Genomic DNA, 27,059 nt, shown 5'->3' with positions numbered 1-27,059 from the left:
GTAGTGCCATTGGCTCGGAATTGGGGGGACTTGTATCTCAATTTGTCCTTTAGTAACCTAGAATTTCTCATTTCATCTAAGGACTTATTACTCCTACAGAATGTTCATTAAAGCAATAGAAAGTTTGTGGGGACTTAAAACTCTTACAGATTTGCCACACATTTTCTTGGGGGAAAAATAACACAAATACTCCAACCTGTTAGCGGTTAACACTAGTACAAAAGAGAACAGGATTTTGGGGGAGGGGGTTCATCCTCTGAAAGGGCTTTCCATCCTTGGTTTGTAATTCAAGTATTTTTTTTCCAATTTTCATTACTAAAGAAAAGAAATTTCAATATAGACACAGGCTTACTTTTTAAATCTAATTCTGTTTTCTTAGTATGTGTTGAGTTCTCCAATTCTTACTAAAAAAGTTAACAGATGGGAATTTGTTTCCTGAAGTTATACATCACTCCAGAGGCCTATTCAATTTCAATATTTGATTAGGTCCCAAGGATCTGTCAATATTCTCTGATGCTTGAAATGGCCCCCACCATTACAGATACCCCTTCTCTGAGCCTGAGCTCCTGATTCTGACATTTTAGAAGATAACTGCTGTGTTCCAAAATTGTAAAGTGAATAATAAGATGGAAAAAAATTTTTTTTCTTTCTTAGGATATCCGTTTGTTACAGTTCTTAGCAAAAAGCAATCTAGAAAAACAACTGCATGGAATGGGTCTAAGTTTCTATGGTAAAATAGTAGGATTGATTATCCTCCCAGAGGATAATCAGATTAATTTAAATTCTTGGCATCTTTGTGAGGTTGGAGGTAAAGTGAACAAAGGGAACCACATCCCTTCTCCATCTGGAGACTTTCCTGTAAGCTTCTGAATCTGTAATCTAGTTCAGATTGCACATGGCCTGCCTCTCTGAAGGTCGTTCACTCCTGCAAAGGAGCATTCATCCACTCAAGTCCATGGAGGGTTTAAAAAAATACCTCTCACCAATTTCAAATGTATTTAGAAAAGGAACTGTGGCATAGGAAACCCGCCCCTCTCCTGATTTCTTTTTACCAGCCATTTCTTGAACTTATTATTTAACAAACTTAACAGGTACAGCAAATGCCTCTGAAGCAGTAATAAACTCTGTATTTTTCTGTATATAAATTTGGGGTAAATCTACACACCTGATATGACTGATAGAGCATACAAGGGCAAGTTCATAAAAAGTATGCAGTAAGTGTCTGTTGAGGAAGGGAAAATATACTTTGGATATTAATCTATTAAAAAATGGGAAATTTTGGGGCGCCTGGGTGGCTCAGTGGGTTAAGCGGCCGACTTCGGCTCAGGTCATGATCTCACGGTCAGTGAGTTCGAGCCCCGCGTCGGGCTCTGTGCTGACAGCTCAGAGCCTGGAGCCTGTTTCAGATTCTGTGTCTCCCTCTCTCTGACCCTTCCCTGTTCATACTCTGTCTCTCTCTGTCTCAAAAATAAATAAACGTTAAAAAAAATTTTTTTTTTTAATTTAAAAAAATAAAAAATGGGAAATTTTACCAAAAATGAAATGTGGGGAGAAGATTTTGACAGAGCAGTGGTATTGCTCTGTATCGTCTTCGAAATGGGAAAGGATGGTATGGCAGAGAAAGAGACTTTGTTTTACTATAAAAAACCCCATCTAAATTAGCAGCTGCATTTCTAGTGTTAGAATTTTAGTTCATCTTCGGAGAATCCTTCCTGGATATTAGAAAAATCACAAAAAGGCCCTTTTTAAAAAAAAATTTTTTTTAACGTTTATTTATTTTTGAGACAGAGAGCATGAACAGGGGAGGGTCAGAGAAAGAGGGAGACACAGAATCTGAAACAGGCTCCAGGCTCTGAGCTGTCAGCACAGAGCCCGGTGCGGGGCTCGAACACACAGACTGTGAGATCATGACCTGAGCCGAAGTCGGACGCTCAACCGACTGAGCCACCCAGGCGCCCCCCAAAAAGGCCCTTTAATTATAGGAATGTAAAGCCAATACCCAGTCTTCTGTTTTGAGGATCAATTCACTGTATCTATGACTATAGATGTGCAGGCTAAGATATGTAGCATTTTATGAAGTAGTGTATATATTTTTTTAGATTTTTAATGTTTAACTTATTTTTGAGAGAGAAACAGAGTGTGAAAAGGCAACGGGCAGAAAGAGAGGGAGGCACAGAATCATAAGCAGGCTCCAGGCTCTGAGCTGTCAGCATAGAACCTGATGCAGGGCTTGAACCCATGAGCCGTGAGATCATGACCTAAACTGAAGTCTGACGCTTAACCGACTGAGCCACTTAGGTGCCGCTGTAAAGTAGTGTACATTGAGAACATTTCCTCCTCAGGTATAGAAAGTTATAAGCCTGTCGGTATCCCACAGAGAGCGTTATTTAAGCTTGAATAACTCAGGTTCTAGGACATACGGTTGGAGTCCTTGGAGTCAGACCACACCTTGTAGGTGGATGGAGTTATGTCCAGAAGAAGAATATTGTCACCATTAATCATCCTGGGATTCCAAATGAACAGCTTTGGGTTGGGTGAACTGGTGACCTGCTCCTCTCCCTGAGGAAGGAACAGAATGTCTGTAGTAAAATGCCAACAGTGGTAGCAAAGCTGATGTCCACCACTTGGAAAGAACATAGCAAGAACTTGAACTAACTGTGTGGTATTTTGCACCATGTTTTGGTTATTCCCAATCATTTAATGAAGTTTTGTTAAATACCCCAGCCTAATATATTTGTTTGTGTTTTGGAGAGTTGAGGAAGGTGCTTCTCTTTGCGGCCTGAGCTCAACCCGGTACCAGTGGAGGCCTGGGGGCAGGAGGCAGGCAGTCATAACATGGCAGGGGGTGACAGCCGTTCTCTGAAGCAACAGAGGTTCAGGGTGAGGATGACAGACTGAGGTGCTGAGAATGGTGGAATCTTCATAAATTGTTAGGGGAGCAGAGCTCAATGGAATGTTGAATCCAGCAGGAATTTTTAGATAGATATATGGAGGCTTTGTGATTTGAATTTTTAATGGGGACTTTTAATAGTATGGCTCATGTGAATCTCAGTCTGCAAACTCATGTCTGGACTAGTTCCTTTTCTTCCTTTTCTATAAATTATTGGAATGTTGACTCTAAGTCCTTAACCCACTAGGGAGGCAGGAAGTTTAACCTCAGTCATTTTACTATTTTTTTAATGTTTATTTATTTTTGAGACCAAGAGTGGGGAAGGGGCAGAGAGAGAGGCAGATACAGAATCTGAAGCAGCCTCCAGGCTCTAAACTGTGAACAAAGAGCCTGTGGTTGAACTCACGAACCACGAGATCATGACCTGAGCCAAAGTCAGATGCTTAACCGACTGAGCCACCCAGGTGCCCCCCAACCTCAGTCATTTTGAATCTTCCATTTCCCTGGCCCTATGCCAGGATTCTTGGTTCTGAGATCATTCTCTGTCACCTGATGATATGAGTTCCCTGTCTTCCCAGTCAGCTTGGTCTCCTCAGGTCTACTGCTTGGTCATATCCAAGGCACACACTGGTATGGGCACTTAGCAGGGCCTAGCATCCTGGGCCTTCAGAACCCAACCTCCTTGGTCCTTCTGAGATTCTGTTACTTCCCTAAAGCAATGTCCCAGAGCAGGGTCAGGCTCCTGCTGCTGCTGAGACACACATAACTCTCTTGTTCTCCTTTCAGCAGTGACAAGAACTGCCTTCCCTGTCTCCCAACTTCCTGTCAGAGGCAAATTTTCATTCTTTCTTCAGTGGGCTTAGTCTTTGGTAAGAAAAATCTAGAAAGGAAGTATCTCAAGGTCAGCTTCTCCTTATACTCTGTTCCTTTTACACAGAGCTTCTGGGTCCTAGGCAAGTTCACACAGAGCAAGCTACCTTTCTATTGTGGGAATAAAATAGATCCATACTTGGAGAAAAATGTATTAATAATCTGAAAAGGCTTTCTGCTACAGGACAAGAAAAGACATATAAGCCTATATTTTTAGCCATAGTCTAGTGAGATTTGAGGACTCCTGGGTGCATACACACACACACACACAGACACACACACACACAGACACACACACACAGACACACACACACACACACACACACATATACATATACATACACACATATATATACACTGTATGTGTGTATGTGTGTGTGTGTGTATACGCATTTTTTATGAAGCTAAGTTGAGAATGAATCTGTGTAAAAGCATTAGTACTCTGATCACAAAGAATACTCCAACTGGAGTGAGAAAATCAGACTCAAGCCTCGTTCTGAAACTTACTAGCTATATGACTTGGAGTATTTATTTAAATTTACTTTATTTTTATTATAAAGTCTCAGATATTTAGGCTTGCTGGCCATAGGTCTCTATCATAACTACTCAACTTTGCCACTATAGCAGAAAAATAACCAAAACAATATCTAAATGAATGAACATGACTGTTTTCTAGTAAAATTTATGGACAGCAAAAATTGAATATCATAGAATTTTTGTTCCACAAATCTTACTCTTTGATTTTTTGTTGTTGTTCAATCATTGAAAAATACAAAAACTATTCTGAACTCACTGGCCCTGCTAACAAAGGTGGGAAACTATATTAGGCATGCTGACTTCTGTTGTGGACTCTAAGATTGTAATTCTAAAGTCTAGAGTTCTGTTTCCCACTTGTAAATGAGAAACCCATAACTCACAGGGTTGTCAGGATAAACAGAAGCATAATTTTTTACTTTGATTTATAAATTTAAGGCATAATTGCTAAATATGTTAAATGTGCTGAGGAGACCTAAAGCCTACCTTTTTGTCGAAGTAGGAGACAAAAGCAGGTAGAGCTACAACGAATAATCTTTGCTCATGTCACTGAACTGATTTTCTTTCTTTCTCCATGTACCATAGAATCCATGCCAGTGAGTTGAAGGGTGAATTTTGTTGTTTTAAAGAGTAGGCTGTCTAGGGGCACCTGGGTGGCTCAGTTGGTTAAGTGTCCACCTCTTGATTTCGGCTCAGGTCATGATCTCACAGTTTGTGAGTTTGAGCCCTGCATTGGGCTCTACACTGACACCACTGAACCTGCTTAGGATTCTCTCTCTCTTCCTCTCTCTCTGTGTCTGTCTGTCTGTCTCTCTCTCAAAATGAAATAAACTTTAAAGAAAAAAAGCAAGTAGACTGTCTATGTGTGGGATTCCTTCCTTTAGAAAATTTCAGTTCTGATAATCATTTACCTACTTACTTGTGTTGGTGGTGTGGACAAGATGACTTTTTACCATCAGTATTTCCTTTATCTACACAGCACACACATCAAAACAGAAAGATTCAGAAACTGTCTTGACCTCATGAGGAAAATGCAGTGGACTCTGGGTTAGTTACTTTGTTTAGGTCTTTGTTGTGTTGTCTCTGTTATGCAGAGGAGAACAAGCCTTAACACTGAATGTGGATATAAAATACTTTGAATGTATATATTAGATTATAAATCAAAAGATCAAGATGCTGTAATTTTTGGTGGCAACCACAAATTACAAAATTTACCTGGTATACACACTGTATTTTGGGTAGGAATTCTAAACCCATTTACTTATAGGCCAGGTAGGTAAGATAAAGATGTTAAGCAGCCTTAAGGTATGTGACAACTAGAAATGGTGAAGCCTAGTGGAATCTGTAGAAGGCAGCCTCATCTTCTTAAAAGCATTTACTTTAAAAGAAAGAAAGAGGGACACTTGGGTGGCTCAGTCAGTTAAGCATCTGACTCTTGATCTCAGCTCAGGTCTTGATGTCATGCCCTGCATTGGGCTCCATGTTGTGTGTGAAGCCTAATTAAAAAAAAAAAAATGGAAGGAAGGGAGGAAGGAAAGAAGGAAGGAAGAGAGAGAGAAAGAGAAAGAAAAAGAAAGAAAGGAAGAAAGAAAAAGAGAAACAAAGGAAGGAAGGAAGGGGGAGGGAGAGAGAGAAAGAAGGAAAGAAAATGAGCAAACAAAACTCAAAACCCTGTTCTGGCTAAACCCAGTAAGTAGGTCAGTTGAATACAGACAGCTTTTTGACTCTTTGTGTGGAATAAACCTGAGAAACAAGGTACCTGTAGAAAATTCTTTTTCCTATAAATGGAAATGAAGACTGGCCTGGGAAAGAGGTATAGATGGTGAATGTGTTTGTTTCTGTAACTACACAGAGATGGTGAGTGTTGGGAAAGTTCTACGGTCCTGGGGGCCACAGGTCTTTGTTTTGACATCACCTAGTTGTAAATTTGAGATTATTTAGCTACAACCTACCTCATGAAGATTAAATAAAATCATCCTTTTGAAAATACTTTAACTATAAATTGTAATGTAAATGTTAGGTATATTCCTATACACATAATGGATGGCTAGTAAATGCAGATCCCTAACAAGACAGTAGGGCTTCCACTGTTTGTGGTTTCTTTCATACCAATTTGATTTAAATAGCAGCTAGGTGTTAAGACATACCTTGTTATTATAAGATCAACACTTTTGTTAATAGCTTTTTTTCCTTTTCTTTCTTTTTTTTTAAGTTTATTTTGAGAGAGAGTGTGCACATGTGCACACTCATGGGTGAGTGAGCAAAGGAGGGGCAGAGAGAGAGAGAGAGAGGGAGGGAGCGAGGGAGGGAGGGAGAGAAAATCCCAAATAGGCTCCGGACTGTCAGTGCGGAGCCCCACCAGGGGCTGATCCCATGAGATCAAGAGTCTGACACTCAACTAACTCAACTACCCAGGCACCCCAGATTGTTTTCTTTTAACAAGAACTCACTGTTACCATTGTTTGGACCCCATGTGACAAAGAGTTAGTGCTAGGATAAGTCTTCCCTCTCCTATTCTATCATCCTTTGCCTATGCTAGCATCATACTGTGGAAAAGGTGATACCAGCTAATAAACTCTTGGTGAGACTTATTTGTGACATTTAGGAAAAGGGATTTAGGAGTTATTAGATAATATGTCATGTGATTTTCCCATCCAGGAATAAAGAATTGGGTGTTTTGGGATTTGAGTCCCAAAGGTCCTTCTTGGTTAAACAAAAAACAAATGAATATAAACCTTATAGGTGAAAATGATCAGACAATTAAATGTCGTTTTGCTGCAGGTTCATGTTCCTTCTTGGTTAAACAAAAAGCAAATGAATATAAACCTTATAGGTGAAAATGATCAGACAATTAAGTGTCATTTTGCTGCAGGTTCATGTTGGGAATGTATAGAGGATCTGACCCCAGATGTTCATTTTCTTTGGGAAGCTGGGAATAAGAACTGTTTTTGGTTTTGTTTTGTTTTACCATAAAAGTTCTCATTTCATTAGGTAAGGAAAATGTCATGGCCAGCCCTATCTTTGGCTGTGAACTTTATCCCAGTGTGCTAGTGCTTTTATTTTAAAAAGGTTATTTCCTACTTGAACTTGATTCTCCTCTGTTAAGCAAAAAGGTCTCTTGTGTCTGGGAAATCTTACTAAAAGATGTTTTTGTCCTAGCAGGGGAAATTGTTCATAAAGATTTACTCTTTACAATTTCCTTTTCCCTTTTTTTTTCCCTCTAATTTTTTCAAATTTTAAGAGTCACACTTAGTCAATCTCAGGCGGTTGATTTACCAAGTCCTTTAAAAATAGTTTTCTTATATCTTTTGGGATAGTTTTGTCCCTGCATCCCTATACTTGATAATTGCCAATAAATATTAATTTGACTTAATCCTGCAACATTCATCAACACTTCTCTACTTGCTGCATTAAACCAAAAATTCTTTGCTTCAGTGTAATGTAGAAGAAAATGATTGCATTTGGGGATAAGCAGGGAAGAGTGTAGGAGACAATGAAAACTTGATTCAATTCATTCTTTGCCAGAAATACATTTAGGCAGAAAGCATCATCATTTCTTTGCTTTTGCTGAACTTCATTGAATCCAAGGGTCCCGCCTTCACATTTCTGGGCTGGTTTCTCCAATGGCTTGCCCTCTTGATAGTCCTTAACAAGTCCTTTGCTGTAACTGCAGCTGGCCATGAAAGTATTTGGGAGCACACCCACATAATAATGACACTAAATTATGAAAGCCAACATTTATTTAAATTAGACATGCCACACATTCAGTTGTACTTTCTCTCTGAGAAAAGTTAATGACTGGTGGAAAAAAGAACTAAAACTATGCATACATTTCCATGAATGTCTTTAGAATGTTAGGGAATGGCTTGAGTTACTTGTTAAATGTTTTAATTTTTTTGAAATCTAGAAAATTACTTTTTCAAGCAGGTATGTTACCTGATGATTCACCGCATTTCCATTAAGGAATAAGGTCCTCAGCATGCTACTTGTCTCATGATATTTACACCAGATATTTGAAAGATTATCAGGCTATTTCAGCAACTTAGCATGTTTGTAAGCAAATAGACTTTGCTCCAGTGTAGGGGTATAATCTGATATTTAGTTCATCTGAACCAGGGGTTGGCTATTTGGAGGAATGGCAGAAAATGGAAATGAACTCTGAGGGCATACACTGGTGTAAATATCCAGCTAAGAATATGAATTTTTTACTTAGGAATGCCTCAGAGGCCAGCAATACCCCATCTTAAACACCCCTTCCCCCAGCCATCCCCATACCACCCCATAAAATTTGGATATTTAAAGAATCCTTGTTACTAAGATGTCACTAGTAGAAATTAGTCTTTTAATCTTTGGGTGGAATCTTCTCCCCACTTCGGATTTGGAGATCCCCTGGATCTGAATCTAGGTAACCCAGATCAGCTTCTTGAAAGGATGGTTTTGCCAGGGAATGGGAGCCTTGATGCTTTCTTCTTCATTGACTTGTCTTAGATATTTAGAGGGGACAGACTCAATTAATTATTAACAGCAGTTCCAGTTCCATCTATTATTTTACCTCCACTATCAGTCTGCTTTCATACTGATGGCTAGCCAGGGCATTAGCCATGGGAAATTGACCTAGACGTTAATATCTGCCTATCTGGGATGTGATGGGATTTTCTTTTCTCTCTTTCCATATTTTCCTTCTATGTTACACCCCCACCCCACCCCCCATATCCCTTGGGATTAAGACAATCTCTGGTAAAATAAAGGGATGGAAACTTGATTATGATAACAGATCAAAATTATGGAATTAGTGGTTTGCCTTCGAGATAGTCCACTCTTTAGAAACTGAAAGGTTTAAAGCTTTCTTACAGAAATACACAGTGAGGACTTGCCAACTGTCAGCCATGTTGTAAAAAACAATGGGCAAAACCTCAAGGCTGGAAAAGAGAGACCTAGTCAGGGCCAGATACATAGATCAAAGAGATCTTGGGGTGGAGGAGATGAAAAGGAGAAGGGAGAAGAGAAAAGGGATTTCTGAAATGAATTTGGTAAGGGCTGAAGAACACTCCCTGGAAAAGGTTCTTTTGGGACCATGGAAAAGTGCCTTGAGTCACTTTTTGGGGGAGGTGTGTATTCATGATCTGGGAGTTGTAAATTGCTTTTATTTCTGATCATGGAGTGCACCTGTACATACTTGCTGACCTTGCATGTGAAACTCTGAGATTATATACAAATATAGGAAGATTCTAGCTTTGTATGAATCTATGGGTTTTTTTTGTTTTTGTTTTTGTTTTTTTTTTTTTGCAGTGAACATCTAGAGTCAATATCATAAAGCTCTTAGGAGCCCAAACTCAATTACTTCCTTTTTCTTTTTTTGAAGTCACATTTGGAATCTTTGTTTTGTTGATAGTCAGATCCATAATTAGATTATGGGCTGGTTGCATTTGGTAAGAGACTCCTCCCACTGGTTTGCAAGGAAAAATCTCCTTCCGGGATTACCAAAGACTGGAAATATGAGTTTTTAGTGATTACTCATGTTCAATAAATTTGAGGACTTTTACTAAAGCAGTGATAATCAGGTTTACTCTGTGTTCGCCCACATTCCCTCTTCCATTTCATAACTCCCTTACATTTGAGGAGACTCTTGTGTGTCTATAAACTCTTGGATGATAAAGATGGTGATTCTCATATTTGCTATGATATTTCTAACATCTGTTGTTGTCTCTTGTAGATAGAAGGGTTTCAGGGAGTATTTGTTGAACTGGTTGAATTAAATCAAGAAATAGTGATATAGTCAGATTCATGGGAGAGCTGGAGCTATTTGTCTGAATCATACAGTTCCAGAACAGTAAGAATTAAGTACCAAAGTCTTCCCCAAAGTTAGTGCCTAGCTGCTCCTTTTGTGTGGGAAAGTTTATTTGAGGGGGCTGCATAAAAGAGGAATATGATTTGATTTCTTGTAGCCCGTTAATTATAGGGTAGCTTTCCTTTGCCCATCCTCTATTTTTCCTGACATGATTTTGTACTGTCCACACCTCCTTGTTATGATGATCACAGAGGAGTATATTTTGCTTTGGTCTTAGTTTTGATCCAACAGGAAAAATCAGTCTTGTCTCTTTTCCCAAGGAGTTGTCCCAGGACAATTTTCCCAAAGGACCACAGTACTGATTCATCCATTCTTTATTTATTTTTATTGCTTTGATTTTATGGCATTTCTACTCTTGCTAAATGTTAATAAATTACATGCCATGAAGAAATATATTCTAGAGGACATGAAAAAACAGACCTCATGGCTGTTTACTCTCTTGGCAATGATTCCACTCTTCATTACCCTAACATTCCCCAGTTTCCCAGTTGCAAGCTTGCCTTCCATGACAGTTTCTGTTCACGATGAGCCACTTACAGATACAGGATTGGTGGTACCTTGCAGTGTGACAAACCTCTGGTAAGAAAATGATACTATGTTCTTTAGCCATCTCTCTACTTGTGTGTTTTTCTCTCTCCCACAGTTATCTGGGATGTCTAACAATGTAGTATTCCACAACTATGTGGGTTACCTGACTGCTAATGTCTGAAGGGGAAACATTCAGGCATTGGTTCTGAAAAGTTCCCTTTGTTTTCCAATAGGCACATTATAGGATACATTCAAACCCATCATCTTGAAGTTGAGTTCGACAATGATGAGACTAGCTGGGTTCTGGACTTCACACACGTGACCCTTAATAAACATTTATTATTTTCTTATTGGGAATCCTTACATATCCTCATGAGAGACCACAGGGGTGACATTATTGTTAAAGAAAATTGGGGCTTCTTGTAAACATTGTGGAGACTCGTCAACTTCTTGGAAAGGATGGGATCCCCGCTCAGCTTCCAGCTGCTGAATCTTCCTTTCCTTCTCCTCTAAAACTTCTTCCAGCTGGGTGATCTTTTCAGTCTGAAGGGAAACCTGCATTGACAACTCCATAATCAGGTTAATTTTTTGATCACCTTCTTCCACAGGCGGGAGACCGCCACAGGACTCTTCCCGAGGGTTGTCTTCTAAAGCAAACAAGAAAAAGAAAATCTGAGCAGTTTTAATTGGATTTCCCAGAACTCAAAGACAGGGAAGATGGAAAAGCTTTATTTCTCACGTTCTTAAAAGGGAACACAGATGTTGCGTCATCTGGTCAGATAGACCGAGAATGGAATCTGGGTCCGGTGAGGGAAAAGATTCTGGGTGCTCATGAAAAAAGAACTTGGAAACCTCTAGAGAGGGAGGAGAATCAGTCTTTGCCAACTCTTTTTTGTACACATTTAACTTTTAATTAACCATGGGAATGAAGCGTCCTTGAAAATCAAATCTGTAAACAACAGCATCCCAAGTTTCATGGTATCCTTTTGCCTAAGAATCTTTCACAAGAGTGACAATCAAGTAGAAATGGACTTTAAATTGAATTTTAACTCAAATAGGAAAAAAAAAGTTGTCCTTGCCCCTTCTGGGGGAAGTGATGAAAAAAGACATGTTACTTAACCCAAGTCAGCTTGAAAGTTGGCAGAGGTACAATTTGAGGGGATCTAGGAAAATTTTTAGCCTAATATCTTCCATAGAGATTCAGTCTCTATCTCTTCTCTCTCTCTCTCTCTCTCTCTCTCTCTCTCTTTCTTTCTCTCTTTCTTTCTTTCTCTTTAGGTCTGAAGGGTTTATAGCATTTCTTTCATAAAATCTCAAATATCCCCTGTATATAAAAGTTTATGCTTTATAATTTCTGACCCTTCAGATAAGGATAAAAGCCTGAATAAGGAGAGAGAGAGGCTTCAACAAAGAGATAAAATATTAGTGGCTGATAGCAGGGAATCCTTACAAAAAAATTCTGGTAGACCATCACAAAATTTACCTGCTGAAAGAAGCAGGTAAATCCTATTAGACTTAAGCAAGACCACCCTCCTTACCACTCTCACCCAGAGAGTGAGATTTCCACCATAAAATCATTTCTCTGAGTTATATAGAGGGAAGACATCAACTATAAAAAGGGATGTCAACAACTTGGGTATCACCGTAGGAATACTCGAACTAATGGTGTATGAATTAATGGTATTGACGGTTAATTAGTATAATTAAAGGTCCAGCATTTACTCAGTCCTCAGTGTAAACCAACCGCACAGCTGCACCCGAAGGCAACATAACTGCCAGTCCAGGATACAAATGCCTGCTACTATTGTATACCTGTACACCTGCTAAAGATAGGGCACCTGTGCTGTGATTTTCCATGTAGGTGGGGAATCACCCCCTTCTCAGCAAATAAAACTAATTTTCAGGTTTTTTTTTTTGTAATTTTCCCAAATGATCATGAGACAAAAGCTTGAGCATGGAATTACACAGTGGGCAGGATAGTTTTGGCCTCACAAAAGTGATAAGAGGAAAGATGAGATGTTTTCTGCTCTTAGAAATTGTTATTAGCAATATACTACATTTCAAGATTCCATGGAGATGTTTTTGTTCTGAATATTTGAACTTTTACCATAATATTGATGGAGATGGTAGTTGATGTACCTTTCTCTAAAAGCAATGAAAAATATCTCCATGTCTCAAAGGAGCATTTAGTTTGTTGCCTCTGCAATAGGCTTGTGCTTTTAGGCCCAGGAGAGTTAGTCCACTTGGCAGGAGGCCTTCATTATCTGCTGTTACACCAGGGTCTCACCTTTTGTTTCATCTGACCAGAGCTCTGCTGTCCGATACGGTAGTCACTAGCCACATGTGGCATTAAGCAATTAAATGTGGCTATATGAAATGAGATGTACTGGAAGTATAAAATACACATTTGAAGGGATCCTGAGTGGCTCAGTCAGTTAAGCATCTGACTTTGGCTCAGGTCATGACCTCACGACTCATAGGTCAAGCCCCTCATTGGGCTCTGTGCTGACAGCTTGGAGCCTGGATCCTGATTCAGATTCCGCGTCTCCCTCTCTCTCTCTCTGCCATCCCCTCTCACACTCTGTCTCTCTCTCTCTCAAAAACAAAATAAACATGACAAAAAATAAAATGCACATTTGATTTTGAAGACTTAATTTGAAAGAAATGTGAAATATCCCATTATATTTTAAAAATTGGCTATATATTAAAGCAATAATATTTTGGGGATATATTGTGTTAAATAAATTTTATCTTATTTTTCAGAGAGAGAAAGAGCACAAGTGAGGGAGAGGAGCCGAGAGACGGGGGAGAGAGAGAGAGAGAGAGAGAGAGAGAGAGAGAGAGAATCTTAAGTATGTGAAGCCTGATGTGGAGCTCAATCCCATGACCCTGGGATCATGACCTCACCTGAAATCAAGAGTCACATGTTTAACTGACAGAGCTACGCAGGTGCCCTAATAAAATATATTTTAAAACAATATTCACTCATTTATTTTCACTTTTTAAAAAATGTGACTACTAGAGAATTTAAAATACCAGTATCAAATGCGGCAGGCATTTGTGGCTCTCATATTTCTGTTGATTAGTGTTGGGCTAGAGTTTCCTTTTGGAGGAACACTTTCTAAAACCCACATAGATGGGTTCCTCGTAGATGGTCCTGTTTAACATGTACAGTTGTTATTTGGGAGTGAGGACTGTTGAGGCTTTCAACCATTAGCATACAGATCATTTCTCTGTTGCCATTGAAGGTGTATGCATGGAAATCTGGGCTGGGAGAATACGTTCTTAGGGGTTGAGGTGAGTTCCTACAGAAGAGGAAAGAAAAGACAGGAAGTGGAAGTAATAGACAGTGAGAAGACAGGAAGGAAAGGAACAGTGGGCAGTATAGGGAAGGCTGGGCATTGGTGAGGCTCAGGGATGGAGAAGGTAATCAGGAGCCTCCCTCCCTGATATATGTGCCTGTCCCCTTTCTCTTTGACCTCTTCTTCAATCATTTCTTGCTCTAGTTGTTCTTCTGTTTTCCAGAAGAGTTATTTTCCACCAATTTGCATAATAAAGAAAGGAGTTTAGTGCCATTACAAAAGGCAAACTGGTCAAAAGTGCCTGTCTTGTTTTGTTTTGTTTTTTAATAATGCAATATAGGTGGAATAATGTGTTCATCTAATTTCAGTGATAAAGGGGTAAAAATGCAACAGGACGCCATTACATAGGCCATCACTGTTACTAAGTCTATATCCTCTGTCTCTGCCCTCCCAGGAGAGAATAGTGTGGACAGAAGGTAGAAAGAGAAGTAGGGTGTCTTGGTCAGCCTAGGCTGCCATAACACAGAACCACACCATTGACTTGGTGGCTTAAATGACAGAGATTTATTTTCTCACAGTTCTGGAGGCTGATGGTTTGAGATCAGGGTGCCAGCATAGTTGGGTTCTGGTGAGAACTCTGCCTGGTTTACAGAGAGCCACCTTCCCACTGTGTTCTCACTTGGTACTGAGAGAGACCACAAGCACTCTGATGTTTTCTTTTAAAGGCACTAATCTCATGACCCCACCCTTATGACCTCATTGAAACCTATTTACTCCCAAAGGCACCATATCTCCAAATCCTATTACATTGAGGTTAGGGCTTTGACATATGAATTTTGTTGGGGATACAATTCATACTGTAGCACAGAGAAAAGACAACCTAAAAAAGAGAGAGAACCTGAGGGCTTTGATTCCCTCTGTATTGTTTTCATGCGTTACGTGAAAATGCTGATAAGGAGATAAGCCAAAGTACATATATACACCAGCTCCTTTAGATTCCACATTTAAGTGATATCATGTAGTATTTGCCTTTCTCTATCTGACATATTTTACCAAGAATAATGTACATAAAAGCTGAACTCATAGAAAAAAGTTGAGTGGGGGTTACTAACAGGATGGGGAGTGGAGGAAATGGAGAGGTGTTGGTTAAAGTGTGCAAATTTCTAGTTAGAATCTTCTGAGTATCTATTGTGTTGTGTAATGATTATAATTAATAATACAGTATGGCATACTTGAAAGCTGCTGGGAGAATAGATCTCAAATATTCACTCCACACAATGGAAATGGTAATTATGTGATGGGTTGGTGTCCTTAGCTAACAATATGGTGGCAGTCATTTTGCAAAATACACATGTATCCAGTGAACACATGGTACATTTTAAACTACACAATGTTCTATGTCAATTATATCTCAATAAAACTGGGATGGGGGGTAAGTATATATACCAAGAAGGGAATTTCTCATACAGCTGTATTTTACGATTCAGTATTTTACCATTTAATGACCTCTTCACACATAGAATAAAAATATTTTTGTTCCATTTCTAAACACATTACAAATCACAAAAGTGTTTTAAACCTCTTCAGTAAAGTGGGGGACTCCAGGAGTCTCACATCCTATTTGTAGTGGAAATAGCCCAAGGCCACCCAGTGATTCATCCAGAGTCCACCACTAACCTTTGCATGATCTGACCTGCCCTGTTCTCCTGGAGTCCAGGCTCCCTTATCTGAAAGCTCCCCACAGCTCTACACGTCCCCACATCTCGAACACTGGTGGTCTTTCCTCGATTTTCACTAGCAGATCAGATAGTCATGCCAAGGTTGGGTCTGCCTGAAGCATTGAAGATTCTGTCACCTGACCAGATAATCGAAGGTTTATCCCCATACCCAAGGGCTCCATGAGACAGAGAGCAAAGAGAAATTCTTCTGCCAAAGGGAGGGAGCAAACCTGATTAGCCACAGTCAGGGTATGAAATCATAATTGCTATAGTTGTAGAGGTTTTTACCAGCACATGCCATTTTTCATGATTTCCCGTTTTTCTGCTTCAACTTAAAATAAGTGTGAATGAGGATGATGGCTTAGGGTCATGGCAAAGAGGAGGCCAGAGAAAAGATGGTGACAGTTGTGCGTGCTTAAAAAGGTTCAGAAAGAAGACTGACAACAGGAGCATTCTTCTTTCCAGAGCTGGGGCAGACTGTGCTCACTATTTTCTTTTCTTTTTTTCTTAAAATTTGATATAAATCCAAGCTAGTTAAGATAGAGTGGAGTAATGGTTTCAGGAGTAGAATTTACTGATTCATCACTTACGTGTGACACCCAGTGCTCATCCCAACAAGTGCCCTCCTTCATGCCCATCACCCATTTAGCCCATCCCCCCACCTACCTCCCCTCCAGCAACCCTCAGTTTCTTCTCTGTGCTTAAGAGTCTGTAATGGTTTGCCTCCCTCTGTGTTGTTATCTTATTTTTCCATTCTTTCCCCTGTGTGAATCTGTTTTGTTTCTTAAATTCCACATATATATGTTCACTTTTCTACGTAGCCTTGAAAAGACAAAAGGCCCAGAAGAAAATGTGACATTTGCCTTTGGCTATTTCCAACTTCTCCTTTTTAATACCCTTAAAATTTTCATGCTCTTAGCAAAGTGCCACATGACAAGTTATGTCAAAAATACTAATAACTAGGGGCGCCTGGTTGGCTCAGTCAGTTAAGCATCTGACTTTGGCTCAGGTCATGATCTCACCGTTCATGGGTTCGAGCCCCACGTCAGGATCTGTGCTGACATGACAGCTCGGAGCCTGGAGCCTGCTTGGGATTCTGGGTCTCCCTCTCTCTCTCTCTCTGCCCCTCCCCCACTCACACTCTGTCTCTTTGCTCTCAAAAATAAATAAACATTAAAAAAAATGTTTTTAAATGCTAATAACTAAATAGATAACAGCAGAGGTATTAATTCTGTAGTTTGAGTAGCTTAGAAACTTAGACTTCTCTTAGAATGTGTATTTTGGGTCCATCCGATCTCACCTGTATAGGAATTATATCTGCAGTATCCCTAATTTATGCTTTTCTAAGGGAGTGGCTCTCAGGCACTGGGGTCCCTCAAGCTCTTTGTAAGTCAGCTGCCACTTGTAATCAATGAGCAAAATTTGCATTTTACTTTCAGTGCAGCTGCACGTTGGTAAAGAAGTATCTGGTGGGTAGAAAGCTGTAATGGACAGACTGGAGAAGAACAGGATACAGCTCATTAATTAGAGAAAGGACATGGGGTGTAACACTAGGATGGAAGGCCTCCATCATGTGAAAACGTGGCTTCGTGCATCTGGGAAGTTAATAGTCTCATGTCAACAGTGATAAATTATTGAAGGTTGACCCAGTGAATGTCTGGGAGGCTGTTTTTAGATTTTCTAAATACTTGTATCTAAAAAGGGATGTTCGCCTTTCGATCCCTTTGCTAATGCCACCGCCCAAAAGCATTAAATGAACACAGAAATACTAAGAACCACTGATCTAGTTTCTTTTTTCTTTTTCTTTTCTTTATTTATTTTGAGACAGAGAAAGAGAGTGAGAGAGAATCCCAAGCAGGCTCGGTGCTGTTAGCACAGAGTCTGATGTAGGGCTCGATCTCACAAACCGTGAGACCATTACTTAGTCCAAAATCAAGAGTCAGACGCTCAACTGACTGAACCACCTAGGCACCCCTGATCTGGTTTCTGCTTCACATGCCTCGAACAATGGGAAGCACACTTCTCCCTGGTCGGGTACCCATGGTCATTTTAAACATTAATTCACCTGTAATTAGTCTCTGGGACCCTGCACATAGAGAATGAGTCAGATGTGTTGTTGACTCCTGTAATCACCATTCCACGGCTGGGTAGGGGAGAGGCGGCTAGGAGTTAGGCCCAAAAGGACATTCAGGATTTAGCCTAAACAAACATCTCCGCCGGATACTACCACGTGAACGTTTACTTTTCTCTCTGCTTTTCAAGCTAATGACCAAAGCTGCCAAGTATTTACTCAATAAGAGAGACTCTTCCCAGTGAGGTGATTAAATACCTTATTTCATCAGAGCCACCCAGGATTATTGTTTGGCCTAAAAGACTATGTCAGCTTCCTCCTCTGTACGAATGCCCATCACTCTGACTCACCTTCATGTGGTTTTGGAAGCTGTATATATTTCTCAGTAACCACACGGGAGTCCAGTTTCATCTATTGCCATACTTGGACTTGAAAATTGGCTCATCCTTGTAAATATATTTCTATCATTACTTGAATAATAAACAAAACTTCAACAATAACCTTCATAGTTTTCTGTCCTTCTGTAGATGTTCACAGTTATCATCTGAGAATAGTAAGTCTCTAAAATAAAGGATTCTCGCCACCTTTTTTTTTTTTTTTTTTTTTTTGCATTCTTATAGCACATGTTTTTATGTCTTAAAAATCAGATTAGTCTTGGGGCACCTGGGTGGCCCAGTCAGTTAAGCATCCAACTCTTGATTTCAGGTCATGATCCCAGGGTCCTGGGAACAAGCCCTGCATCAGAGTGAAGACTGCTTGGGATTCTAGCTCTTTCCCTCTGTCCCTCTCCCCTGCTTGCACGCTTTCTCTCTCTCTCTAAAATAAATAAAAAAATAAATCAGGTTAGTCTTACTACTTGAAGTTTCCTCTCTTCAGTGTTTTTATTTATACATGAGATCATGATGTGAGCCTAAATCAAGAGTCAGATGCTTAACCAACTGAGCCACCCAGGCACCCCTGCCCATCTTAGTGTTTACTGAAATGGTTAATTCTCTCTTGCCCAGCACCATGTACTACAGTTTAAGTATTGGAATAGCTTTATGTCTGGTCAGACTGCCTCTGGTACTTGCCCTTTCAATTTGGTTTCCTCTCTGCAGAGAGGTCTCATTGAAATACAAGTTGGGTCTTAATAATCTTTTGTCTAAAATCTTCCAATCATTTTTCATCTCATATAGACTCAAAACCCACCTGCTTATACACTATATAATCTGGTCCTCTTTTGCCTCACTGACACATCTGTCCTTCCTTTCATCGTTCCTAATAGACCAGGCATGTTTCTACCCAGGGCCTTTATATTTGCTATTTCCTCAGTCTGGATAATTGTACCTTTGATGTATACATGACTAGCTTCCTCAATTGCTTCCAGTCTCTCCTCTCCAAAGTCAACTTCACCCAATAAAGCCTAATTTCAACCCAGCCCCCACTACTGGACAAGTCAAATCCCTGTTCCCTGCTTTGTTTTTTTCTGACATGCTATATCTGTTTCATTTTTATCTTCTTGGTAGTATCTCCCTACCTCACTAGAACAAGAGCTCCATGAAGGCAGAATTCATTGACTGCTTTGTTTACTACTGTAATTTCTGTACCTAAAGCAGTGCCTGGCACATGTGTTAGGTCATTTGTTAAGTGAATAAATGAATGAAAGTTAAGTGTATATATGATACAAAAGCATTGTAGGAATGGCCAGTCCAAATGTTTCCACTGATGCATCACTAGGATGGTTCCTAGATTTTCTCCCCAGGTACCTATTTTCTTTGCACAAAGCTTTTCACAACTGCATTTTCCCCAGATAATAAACTTTTGTGATTGGACAACATTGCACTTAACATCTATGAATTTAAGTTTTTGTTTAAATAGAAAGTTGGAAAAGTTAGAATAGATCTCTTCCAGATCTGTGACTTAGCTTCTATGAGCTATAAAAATGGTTCTCCATGCTGACACCTAGGGACTTGCATCAATACAGAGAAGCAAAAGTCTCACTGCTGAAATTCTGCTTGAGCGAATCTAGGAGGGTGTCTGGGAATCTGTGGCTTTACAGGGCGCCCTAGGTGATTCTGATGATCGGCCAGGTTTTGACAGTTGAATTTCTGCTGACCTGTAATAGGCATGGCAAACTAAATTTCTGGCTAAATCCTAAAAGGTAAGTCGGAAATCTCCCAGGCATGCCTCTTCTTGACAAGGTTGCAGTACACACAACAGAAGAGCAATCACATCTATTATACTCTCACTGCCTCTCCCTTGTTACCTGACAAGGCTCTGCCTGTGAATGTTACCAGCTGACTGGCTGTATCCGTGGTCCTCCCCTCCCTCCCCCCACAATTTGCTTAAATCTCAGCAACATCTTGCCAGTTCTCATTTGGCTGAGTCATCTCCAGAATCCAGAGAAAATGATGAATGTTTGGAAGTTTGTTTGTATTTGTTTTTGCTTTTGTTTCTGTTTCTCAGTGGATAGATGGATGTATTTCTTCAAAAATCGACCTGGAAAGGAAAAGTCTCTCTTAGGAGATTTCTCTGCTTGAGAGATCTTCCCTTGGGGGCAAGTAAAGTGAGTCACAAACTTTCATAAGAGTTTAACATTTGCAACCACTACAGAGGGGGGCAAGCGAAATCCCCTTCTGCAGATCTGAATCCAGGATTTTCTTCCTGGAACTTGATGGAGTCAATTGATAATGCCCAAGAAGACTTAGAGAGAGAGATATGAAGGTACTAGCTTGGGAGGTGGGAGGAACTTGTTGATGTGGAAAAGCAAGTGAGGACAACTCAAAGATGATGCCACAAAATGAACATAGGCTGCTACGTGATGGGAGATGGGGGAAACACCCAGTGGCCAGATGTTGGATGGTAGGCATAGTGCCGCTCTGTGTCTCACTTTCTGTCTATACCACTAGGGTAAATTGTTATATCCGGGTAAAGGTAGGACAATGTAGGACAACTTGGTCCATTGCTGCCTTTCAGGGCAGGTTGCCTTCCCACCCTCTTCAGGGTCTCAGATCATACCAGATTATTCTACAAGAAGGAGTTCTTCAACACGATTGGGGAAACAACAGAAACACGGTTAGCATCACAATGCATGTGAGTTATGCCAACAGGTAGTCAATCTAAGCAGAAGGAAGGTTTTTTTTGGAACCTCTTTTACCTTTTCCTACAAGTAGGATCTGAAGTTCCCTCCTATAATTCTGCCTCCTTTGAAGAGGATAGTGTGTTAAGCACAATGACCGACAGCCTGGCTAGAGGCCCAAAAGTGAAAATGGATCCTGGTAGGAGAAAAGGAAATTCACAGGAGGGAGATATGTAGGAGAGTATGAGAAAAGAAGAAAAAGAAGAGATAATATTTGAAGGACTATTTCTATGCTTATCTGCAGGATAATCAGTATGGACTCGAAGTTAATTGGAGGAATCAGCATACAGATGATTATATATCATTTGGACTACGTTGTTGCACTAGGGTCTAACAGTGAGACTCTTCCCTACTTTTCTTCTTGATGCACAGAGGTTATATGAGGCTAATTCTATAGAATGAAGAATGCCAATTTAGTAGTTTACATTGATTTTCAAATAGTTCCTTGTGATAGTTTCTGGTATTGCATGGTTTTGGAAATTATATGGTGATATAGTAAGGATAGTATTGGCAGTATTATTCTTGGAAAATGACAATAAAAATTGGTGATTTTTTATGGAAAAAGATGGGATAAATAATTCTTCTTTTCTGCAGATCAGGATTTTGCTTGTATAAACTATGCAGAAGAATGGGTTTTGTGGACAGGAGGTGCAAGTCATTTTGATAGAGTTGACGGTGCCATTAAATGTCCCTCACAAAAGGACACTTGGATGCAGTCATTTTTCTGTAAAATTTTGAGTAACATGGCAGCTAGACCTCATAACATAATGGCTTCTTCTCTTCCTTAAGTTTTATTGTGGCCCTCATTTTCTTCCTTTTTATTAGCCCTGGAATGATCATAACCGCATCACTGAATTTTACCAGCCTCCTAGGTCTAGACTCAGCCCTTGTTGGATGAAGATAAGAAATGTATGCTTAAGAGGTAATAAATTGCAAAAAATACTATAGTGACAAAGACTCTATTGACCAAACTTTGTTTAGGTTCTTCTGATCCCTTTTCTCTACTATTCCTCATCCTTAAACCTTGTCGTCAAGAGCCGGTGGCAGAGAGAATTCTGCTAAATCACTTTATCGAGAATCCCCACCCTTTGTGTCTGATCATCCTCCATATCTGATCAAATTCCTCATCCTTCACCACAGCCCAGGTGACATCTGGTCGCCTTGGCCTGCCTTCCCTCACATTCATTTCCTCTCAACACCATGCCACCCCCCGCTATAAATCCCAACTTGTGCTTGTCATATTCAGCATCCTCTCTCCTCCTATTGTGTTATTCTCAACGCTAATTTCAGTAGTCCTCAATAAAGTCTTCCTTATTTTTTTTAACAAATGTCAGGATAGTTTCTTTTCCCCCCTTAAAAAATACCAGTTGAAGGATCACACAGGATTGATTTAAATTGTTGATTTATGTTACCCTGGAATACTAAAAATGATAAAATCACCTGCTGCTGGTACTGGCCAGGTTGAATCTTTACATCATGCAGAATAGTTCTCCAAGCGGTGAATGTTCCTTCGTTAGAGAATGACATTGATGAGTTTAATTACTGAGATTTTTAATTATGTAAAGCATCAACCAGAGGAAGCTCTTAGGGCTCCATCCATAATTCTCAGCAAGCTTGTCAGAGTACTTTAGAAATAGGGAGGTATGGTAGTCAGAATAGTGCCCTCCCCCCAACAAAGATGTCCACAAAGTTATACAGAATAAGCGACCCCAAAGATGTCCCCCAAACTGTGAATATGCTATCTTACATGACAAAAGGGACTTTACAGATGTGTATAAGTCAAAGATTTTGAGATGGGAAGATTATTCTAGATTATCTGGGAGGATCTTACCTAATCACAAAGTTCCTTAGAGGAAGGAGGTGGAAAGTCAGAGACAAAGAAATTCCTGAAGATGTTACTGCTGGCTTTGAAGACAGAGAAAGGAACCACATGCTAAGGGATGCAAGTGGCCTATAGAAGCTGGAAAAGGCAAAGAAACAGGTTCTGCCTTAGAGCTGCTGTAAGGAACACAGTCTGTTGATGCATTGATTTTAACCTAGTAACATCTGTTTTGGACTTGTGATCTCCAGAATTATAAAATAATAAACTTGTGTTGTTATAAGACACTAAACTTGTGGTAGTTTGTTACAGCAGTAATAGGAAGCAAATATAGAAGGGGAAACTAACAAGTATCTGAGTAATGAGAAAAATCTATCCATTATAGGATTCCCAGAAAGCTCATTTAGGTGTAAAGTCACCAAAGACTTGGATGTCCACAAAGCACAACTGAAGGTGTCCAAACATCCAGAGAGTTCTGGATTCCAGACCTTCTTGCATCCTCTGGAATCCTATACCATTGTTATTCTCTCTTCCTTACAAATGTTAACCTTCCTACTGGCTCCAAGCCATTATCGCTTAAATGTACTCATTTGGTACCATCTTAAAAAGGAAATAAAACCCTTTCAGTGCTTAATGCCCTTTCATCTATTGCTCTATCACTATTGTCCCCTTTACTGTCAGAGAGTTGTCTATACTCTGACTCCCTTTCCGCATACCTTTCTCATTGTTAACCCAGTGCACTCTAGCTTTTGTTTTCCATTACATTATTCACTTTGGCCTTGCTGAGCCTACTGGTGTTACAGAATCCATCGGACTTGCTTTAATGTTCATCTTGAATGGCCTCTGAACATTTGCAATTGTTGACAGCCTCCCATAACACTCTTCCCTTGACTTCTGTAATAGGACACTGTTTTCCTCCAAACTTTCTGGCTACTCCTTTAGTCTCATTTTGTGGGTTCCTCTTCAGAGTAATTATTGCCTGGAGATCCTTGAACTCTTGGTCTTAAGCTTTATTCTTACTCTTTATGGGTATTCTCTGTGGCCTTGGTTGCAATCTATTTGCGTGAATGCTGCCCCAGTTTACAACATGAGGGGAGACCTGAGCTCTGAACCTGGGGCTCCCTCCATTGAACTCATTTTGTAACTTCCAAAATTAATTTCCTTTCTGTATTCCCTAGCTGAGTAAAATGGCAACATCACACATCTTCCACTAAAATCAGAAATCTGAGCATTATTTTGGATTTCTCCCTTACTCTTATCCTCTTCCATCTCTCTTGTCACTAAGTCCTCTTGATTCATATGTCTAAATAGCTCTTAACTTTGTCTAATTGTCTCCATACCCATTAGATCAGGCAATATACGCTTGTAACATCCTTCAGCTTGTACTTGTCATTCAAAAACTGTGTTCTTGGGACGCCTGGGTGGCGCAGTCGGTTAAGCGTCCGACTTCAGCCAGGTCACGATCTCACGGTCCGTGAGTTCGAGCCCCGCGTCAGGATCTGGGCTGATGGCTCAGAGCCTGGAGCCTGTTTCCGATTCTGTGTCTCCCTCTCTCTCTGTCCCTCCCCCGTTCATGCTCTGTCTCTCTCTGTCCCAAGAATAAATAAACGTTGAAAAAAAAAAAAATTAAAAAAAAAAAAAAAAAAAACTGTGTTCTTAATTTCCATAGAGTACTATTTTATGAAGAACTTTCCTAGACTCCATTATTTCTTCATGTTAGTCACTTTATGGAAATATAATAGATGGCCATAAGGAAATAACGGTTGGTGGTACTCACTTTTCAGATGATACAAATGGACTTTACAATGACACACCTGAGAATTTGGACTTCTGTTGTTGGGATCTCCAAGGTTCAGCTCAGAAGAGATCAGGAAAAATGTGGGTTTTAGAGAAGAAGTCCTGTAGTTAGTTGAAGTGCATGAGAGACAATGGCAGAGTTGAAGTGGGTAGGAAAATATCAAAGTGCACGCTTGAGAGGAATAGTTCACAGAAACAGGCACTGCTTATCAATCTTACCTCCTGTACAAGTGTAACTTCTTCTTAATTCTTTTTTTACTTTTATGCAACTTGCCTTTGGTTTACATTTCACAGTAAGAAGATAGCAGTAAGAAATGGACTCAGGGAAGGGTGAATGCCTAGGGATGTCTCTGCTAAGGTAAATTAGAAGCATAAAAAAGCTCTGTTCTTGGGGCACCTGGGTGGCTCAGTCAATTAAGCATCTGACTTCAGCTCAGGTCATGATCTCATGGTTCATGGGTTTGAGCCCTGCATTGGGCTTTGTGCTGGTATTTCTGTGCTGGCAGCTTGGGACCTGGAGCCTGCTTTGGTTTCTGTCTCTCTCTCTCTCTCTCTCTCTCTCTCTCTCTCTCTGCCCCCTCCTTGGCACTCTGTCTCTCTCTCAAAAATGAATAAACATTAAAAAAATAAAAAAAAAGCTCTGTTCTTGATGACAGTGTATGGAACGAGGTTCTTTCAATTCCTCTTAATGGAATGCCATTCCAATTTTATCAGCTTGATTTTATTTTTTGAAATGTCAAGATGTAATTTCATCTTCAAATTACAGAACATAATTCAAAAGTGATGGAGAAATTCCCCATGAGGGAATTCAAACAAACTTTTCTTTATTAGGAAATCTTTTGATATTTGGTACAAATGTTAATTTTCTTAGATATTTTCCCCACTAGTTACCTCTTTCATCACATAATTTATATGCCTTCAAAACATTATCAAAGCTAATGGCAAAGGAGTTATTTTCAGGGTGGGCTTAAACTGAAAGCACTATAGAGAAGCACAAAAAGAGCCTAGGCAACTATTGAAATTCTTAGCAAAATGCTTCTATTCTGATACTGGAAAGTTTTCTAATATTTTTTAAATGTATTATATATTAGTATTTGAAAAATAATATATATAATTTTTAGAGGTGTCAAATAACTTACATAACTATGATTTCACTTTGTCTCCTCTTTCCATATCACTCCCCTTCATAATTGTAAGAAATGAGGGAAAGAGAGAGAAAAGGTAAGTGAGAAAGGAAATAAACATTTGCATAGCACCTACTATGTCACTTTACTAAGAACTTGCTCAGCAAATCACACAAAGCACAATAAATGTTTATACCTGGTTTTCATTATTACAACCATTACCACCACAATTCTTGGATAGGCCGTGGGTATGAAATACATTGGCCACTTTTTGTCCTCATCGACCCACCTACCCTTACCATCAGGTACCCATGCAAGCCCAATGTAAGCCCTGTCCCATTGGCATCTCCTGCAGGTCTGGAGTCACAACTTATCCTTTAGGAAATATTCTGAGCATTTCTCAGTTGTTTATGGAATATTCCTGGCTTTGAAATAAGAAAGTAATAGGCTGGGTGTCTCATTCATTTTTGTTTCCATCTATTATTAATTTCTGATCCAGAAAAATGCTAAGATAATAGGAATGCTAGGAACTGGCAGCAGGATTACCATTAAGACTTGTGGGCATTTATTCTGGCTACTTTCCAAGATGGCCCTCCCAGTGTCCTTTGGTTCTAACCAGCTGGATAAATAAAAGCTTAGGGGCACATTAATTTTCATCAGGGTAAGTTCTCATTTTGTCTCTAGCTTAAGATATATCATTTAATTATTATTTAAATTATTTAATGTGAACTAATTAGTCAGCTCTTTTCTTCACACCACTTGAAGTGAATCTTCAAGTGGCAAAGTATACCCAAAATTGTGAAAGTATTTGTTACTTTTTTCTTTTAATTTTTTTTTACTGTTAATTTATTTTTTGAGAAACAGAGTGAGACAGAACATGAACAGGGGCGGAGAGAGAGAGAGGGAGGCACAGAATCAGAAGCAAGCTCCAGGCTCTAAGCTGTCAGTACAGAGCCCGACACGGGGCTTGAACTCATGAACCATGAGATCATGACCTGAGCCGAAGTGGTATGCTCAACTGACTGAGCCACCCAGTTGCCCCAAGTATCTGTTACTTTTTAAGACTCAGTTTGGATTTAATCAATTATGCAAGAGTATTTTTACTAGGAATTAGACTCAAGGATTTAATATTATATTATGAATACAGATAGTACTCAAGTTATAATGCCTCACCTTTACAGTTTTTGACTTTATGATGGTGTGAAAGTGATATACATTCAGTAGAAACCATAGTTCAGATTCTGAATTTTGATCTTTTCTGGGGGTAGCAATATGGAGTATGATATTCTGTCATGATACTGGGCAAGGGACTGTGAGTCATAGCTTCCTGTGAGCCACATAATCATGAAGGTAAATATCTGATATGTTTACAATCACTCTTTACCCATGTAGCCATTCTGTTGTTCACTTTCAGTACAGTATTCAATATATTACATGAGA

The 27,059-nt window shown here is 39.6% G+C and overlaps 1 protein-coding gene across 1 annotated transcript in view; it reads right to left on the bottom strand.

The window, feature by feature from the left end:
* Window positions 1–10,971: 10,971 nt before the first annotated feature.
* Window positions 10,972–27,059, bottom strand: part of CCDC192 (coiled-coil domain containing 192) — a 213,125-nt gene continuing 197,037 nt past the window's right edge. The window contains exon 8 of the mRNA XM_042934254.1: window positions 10,972–11,317. Within this exon, the coding sequence (XP_042790188.1) occupies window positions 11,031–11,317 (287 nt within the window). The 3' untranslated portion in view covers window positions 10,972–11,030. The remainder of the gene's footprint in view (window positions 11,318–27,059) is intronic.

Source organism: Panthera leo, chromosome A1 (assembly GCF_018350215.1).
Source record: "Panthera leo isolate Ple1 chromosome A1, P.leo_Ple1_pat1.1, whole genome shotgun sequence".
NCBI lineage: Eukaryota > Metazoa > Chordata > Mammalia > Carnivora > Felidae > Panthera > Panthera leo.
Note: the sequence above shows the minus strand (reverse complement) of the source record. Positions and strands in the feature narration are given on the sequence as shown.